The 4,981-nt window shown below is 50.3% G+C and overlaps 1 protein-coding gene across 1 annotated transcript; it reads left to right on the top strand.

Annotated features, from left to right (window-relative positions):
• Window positions 1–1,016: 1,016 nt before the first annotated feature.
• On the top strand, window positions 1,017–4,732 carry FAM25A (family with sequence similarity 25 member A). The gene is made up of 3 exons (XM_032270109.1): window positions 1,017–1,137; window positions 2,771–2,833; window positions 4,539–4,732. Exons 1-3 carry the CDS (start codon window positions 1,065–1,067, stop codon window positions 4,670–4,672), a joined length of 270 nt encoding a protein of 89 aa, XP_032126000.1. The 5' UTR covers window positions 1,017–1,064; the 3' UTR covers window positions 4,673–4,732.
• Window positions 4,733–4,981: the final 249 nt, after the last annotated feature.

The following is a 4,981-nucleotide window of genomic DNA, read 5'->3' as shown; positions in this document are numbered from 1 at the left end:
TTGGCCTATCCCACTGGTTGTTCAGAGCTCACGGCCAAGGGGCACCTCCCAACACCTTAGTGACGAGGGGAGGGAACAGGTGTTTAACAGGAGCTTGCATGCTTTGTCCCAGGGATGATTAGTGACACAGTCAGGAAGGCACGCTGTCCCCATTTTATAGATGCGGAAACTGAGGCTCAGTTTGGGCTGGTGACTAAGGGAAGGAGCATGTGGCAGGTGGCTTGAGGCATCTCTGTCCATCATGAGTAACTAGGGAGCAGCCTGGCCACTCCTCATGCGATGCACCATGAGCCAGGGAAGCTGCTTTCTAGGGTATTCTAGCTAGGGCCAGAAGCATCTCCCTAGTGGTGGCGGAAGCCTCTGTCTACTCCACCGGGGAATAGGAGGGCACCGCTGACCTCGCAGAGCCTCTTGGGTGAGTGAGCATCAGCTGAGCAGTGCCAGGTGACTATGCCTCTGCTCAGTGCTATGCCCTCCTCTGCCTCGGGCAAGGCACCACCCTAAATGCCACACTTGTCCCATGGGGGCTGCAAACTGCTCTGCAGAGCCAGGGTCTCCAGGAATGGGGAGGGCAGTGGCCCTCACTCCACTTGTGTTCCCAGGTCCCCAGGCCTATAGAACCCCCAAATCCCTGACTGGGCTACACTGGGGACCTTGAGCAGCAGGCTTGGAGTCCCAGGCCTTATCTCTAGGTGTGTATCAGTGCCCAGGCTTGGGGAGCTTGGGTTTCAGGGGGGCTGGCACTCGGGCCCCCTGCCTCAAGAAGGGGCATGTCCGGATCTCTCCTGTCTAGCCTCAGCCCTGCCCCCCGTCTCTGTCCTTCATGGGGTCCCTAGGACAGGGGTACAGAGGTCTCATGCTGTCAGGGGATGCTGCCACCTCAGTGCTGGGGTGGCTCCACCCAGCCCCTTCCTGCTGCCGTCTTCGCTGACTCACCTGTCTATCCTCCTACTGGGCTGGGGCGAGGGCTTGGTGCCCCAGAGCCCAGAAGAAACCGGGGCAACTATAAAAGCACGTTGGGCCGGTTCTCAGCATCCTAGTTGGCTACCGTCTGCTGCCACACGATGCTGGGAGGCCTGGGGAAGCTGGCTGCTGAGGGCCTGGCCCACCGCACTGAGAAGGCCACCGAGGGAGCCAGTGAGGACCTGGGGCTCCTTTCCACCTGGGCTGGGAGGATCTGGGGCAGGCTGGGTCTGTTGGAGGCAGATTTTATTAGGCAGGCAAGGACCTGGAGTTAGGCCTTGGCCCCCCAGGAACCCTGGCCTTCAGCCCCACTGGAACAGCATGGAGTTGAGGGGTGCAGAACTGGGGAGGTCTCCTAGGGGCAGGGCCAGAGCCCCGATGCTGGGTGAACACCGGAAATCTGGGGAGTCTTTCTTGTCAAAACAGCCTATTCTGATTAACCTATGCAGGAAAAGGAAGATGGATTTTTATTTTTACCATAACTTTAAAGCTTCAAAGATTTCTTAAGAAGTCACCAAATCTGATTCTGTTCAAAGTCAAAAAGGACATTTTCAATTTCATCCAAGTCATGTGAAGCAATGTTTATTTTTATTTGAGAATTTGAGACAGAGTCTCGCTCTGTCACCCAGGTTGGAGTGCAGTGGTGTGATCTCGGCTCACTGTAACCTCTACCTCCTGGGTTCAAGTGATTCTCCTGCCTCAGCCTCCTGAGTAGCTGGGATTACAGGCACCCACCACCATGCCCGGCTAATTTTTGTATTTTTAGTAGAGACCGGGTTTTGCCATGTTGCCAGGCTGGTCTCAAACTCCTGACCTCAAAGGATCCACCCCTCTTGGCCTCCCAAAGTGCTGGGATTACAGGCATGAACCACCTTGTCTGGTCCCAAAGCATATTTTGTATGCAGAGGTCAGCAGCTGTATGTGGGGAGGCTTGGCCAGGCCTCTCTCGTGGGTCATCCGTGTGAAAACAGTCTTGCCTGAGTTTGCGGTCCTTTTTCTAAATGGCAGCAGATGCGTATTTTGTTGTTGTCTCTGCAGCTGGTGGGGACCACCTGCTTTAACCTTTCACTAGCCTCTGAGTTTTGTATGATTCTCATTCTAAAGATGAGGGAAACAAGAGGTGGAAGGTAGAGTTAGAATAAGAACTATTTCTTCTGACTCTGAAATCTTTCCATTCTAGCACTCTACCACCACACTTTAAACAACTCTGAAGTAGGCAGAGAATTCTCTCTTGTTGGAGGAATTGCTTTGGGGGACTTGGTTTTTCTGGCTGAGGCTTTGGAAATCAACCCGAGGCAGTCGTCAGCACATCCTGAGAGGGGTGTGACCTGGCACACAGGCCCAGCCTGGGCTCCACGTCTCAGCTGGCAAGACGGCCTGCTCATTGGCATTCCAGACCAGGCAGGGCCAAGGGGCTTGGGGGCCCTGTGTCCTCATGGGGCTCACTGAGCTTATCTCCCAGCAGTCAGGCCCCCGGCATCTCCAGATAAAGCCAGTTCGTTGGGGGAAGGTCCTTCTCCTGAGCCAGCCTGTCCAGGCTAGCGGTGGCATTCCAGAACCCCATCTTGGATGTCCAGGGACATATAGGTCCATTGTGAGGAGAAGTGGGCCAGCACTGAGCCCTCACCCTGGACTGGGGGACAGTGGACCAGCACTGAGCTCTCACCCCAGACCGGGGAGGAGCGGGTCTGCTCTGAGCCCTCACCCCGGACTAGGGGGCAGTTGGCCTGCTCTGAGCCCCCACCCCGGACTGGGGGGCAGTGGGCCTGCTCTGAGCGCTCACCCTGGAATTGTCTCCTTTTTTCAGTTCATGCCGTGGAGGAAGTGGTGAAGGAAGTGGTGGAACATGCCAAGGAGACTGGAGAGAAAGGTACAGCCAGCTGAATCAGGCAGGGAAGGAGGAAGGGAGGAAGGGAAGCTGGGGCCAACCTGTTCTTTGACTAACCAGGTCAAACTCTGCCCCTAATGTTTCAGAGCCTCTCGGCTGGGGCAGTTACCTATGCTCATCAGAGGCCACAGCCTATACTGCCTTAGGGCACCGCCTAGATGGTTCTCTCTGTGGAATGATAAGAAGACAGTCACAAAAGACTATGTGGCAGCACACTGGGACAAAACATTTAACATGTAAATTTATATGTTAAATGTTAAATTGATGTGTGTGAGCTATGAGTAGAACTATGTAAAAAGCATATGTATATCTCAGTCCTTTTCAACAAAATAGATTCCAGGTAAATGAAGGACTTATATTTACATATACGAATTTACTAACTCGCCGGAGATAACTGTCTTAGCTCAGGCTGCTATGATAAAATACCACAGGTCAGGCGTGGTGGCTCATGCTTGTAATCCCAACCCTTTGGGAGGCCAAGGCGGGCGAGTCACCTGAGGTCAGGAGTAGGAGACCAGCCTGACCAATATGGTGAAACCCCGTCTCTACGAAAAATACAAAAATTAGCCAGGTGTGCTGGCACATGCCTGTAATCCCAGCTACTCGGGAGGCTGAGGCAGGAGAATCCCTTGAATGTGGGAGGTGGAGGTTACAATGAGCCAATATTGTGCCATTGAACTCTAGCCTGGGCAACAAGAGCCAAACTCCATCTCAAAAAAAAAAAAAAAAAACATATATAAAATGAATGGCTTATAAACAATAGAAATTTATTTCTCACACTCCTGGAGGATGGGAAGTCCAAGATCAAGGGGCGGGCAGATTTGGCATCTGGTGAGGGCATCTTCCTGGTTCATGGTTGGGTCTAGCTGTGTCCTCATATGGTGGAAGGAGCCCTCTGTGGTCTCTTTTTTCTTTTTTTTTTTCAAAGATGGGGTTTCACCATGGTGGCCCGCTGGTTTTGAACTCCTGACCTCAGGTGATCCACCCACCTCGGCCTCCCAAAGTGCTAGGATTACAGGTGTGAGCCACCAGCCCGGCTGTGGTCTCTTTTACAAGGGTGCTAATCTCAAACTCCCAAAGGCCCCACCCCTTAATACCATCACACTGGGGCTGAGGATTTCAAAATACGAGTTTGGAGGGGAAGACATCATACACATTTAGACACAATAATAACATCAGAGACTTTGGCCCAGTTTTGAAGAGGGGAGAATCTTTAGAGCTATGACAAAAAACCCAGCAGCCATAAAGGAAATATTGGTAAATTTGACAATCCAAAACTTCAAAATTTTCTATAGCAAACAACAACAACAACAACAAACTATAAACCAAGCCAAAAGAAAAATCACAAACTGATGAAAAATATTTGTAATAAAAATGATAATCCAATATAGCAACCTTATATAAAAATGGCCAAAAGACATAAGCAGGCATTTTCCAGAAAAATGAAGGATAAGCAGGCAATGTACCCATGAGTAGATGCTCAGTCTCACTCACGGTTGGAGAAATACAAGTTGTTGGGGAAATTAAAACCAAATTCAAATTTATTCTGCCAGGAGTCCTGCTACCCTTGGTCCCACAGGGCCACTCCAGGGACTAATCCATTAAGACAGCCATATCCCACAGGTCACTCAAGACACAAGTTCAGTGGGTGGATCACTCGGAAATTCTTCCTCTTTCTTTCCAACAGCCATTGCTGACGCCATAAAGAAAGCCCAAGAGTCAGGGGACAAAAAGATGAAGGAAGTCACTGAGACAGTGACCAACACAGTGACAAATGCCATCACCCATGCAGCAGAGAGTCTGGGCAAACTTGGACAGTGAGTGCACCTGCTACCACTGTCTACCCCTCCCAATTCTCAATAAAAAGCTGTGAAATGTGTACATCGAGCCCTAGATTTATTCCCATTTGGATGGAAACACTAGGCAAAGTATTTTCTGGTTGATATAAAATATTTTACATATTTACGGAGTACATTTGGGTATTTATTACATGCATAGAATGTGTAGTGATGAAGTCGGGGCGTTTGGAGTGTCCATCACCCTAAATATTTGATATTACTATATGTTGGGTACATTTCAAGTCCCCTCTTCTAGCTACTTTGTTTTTTGTTTTTGTTTTTGTTTTTGTTT

Source organism: Sapajus apella, unplaced genomic scaffold (genome assembly GCF_009761245.1).
Source record: "Sapajus apella isolate SASKATOON/1434 unplaced genomic scaffold, GSC_monkey_1.0 scaffold203, whole genome shotgun sequence".
NCBI classification, from domain to species: Eukaryota; Metazoa; Chordata; class Mammalia; order Primates; family Cebidae; genus Sapajus; species Sapajus apella.
Note: the sequence above shows the minus strand (reverse complement) of the source record. Positions and strands in the feature narration are given on the sequence as shown.

What these genes read in the sequence shown, in the direction of transcription:
- FAM25A (XM_032270109.1), top strand. Translation starts at nt 1,065, where the DNA reads ATGCTGGGAGGCCTGGGGAAGCTGGCTGCTGAGGGCCTGGCCCACCGC. An exon ending in GAAGGCCACCGAGGGAGCCA is followed by an intron (nt 1,138 to 2,770) that starts GTGAGGACCTGG and finishes TCCTTTTTTCAG; the next exon opens with TTCATGCCGTGGAGGAAGTG. An exon ending in CAAGGAGACTGGAGAGAAAG is followed by an intron (nt 2,834 to 4,538) that starts GTACAGCCAGCT and finishes TCTTTCCAACAG; the next exon opens with CCATTGCTGACGCCATAAAG.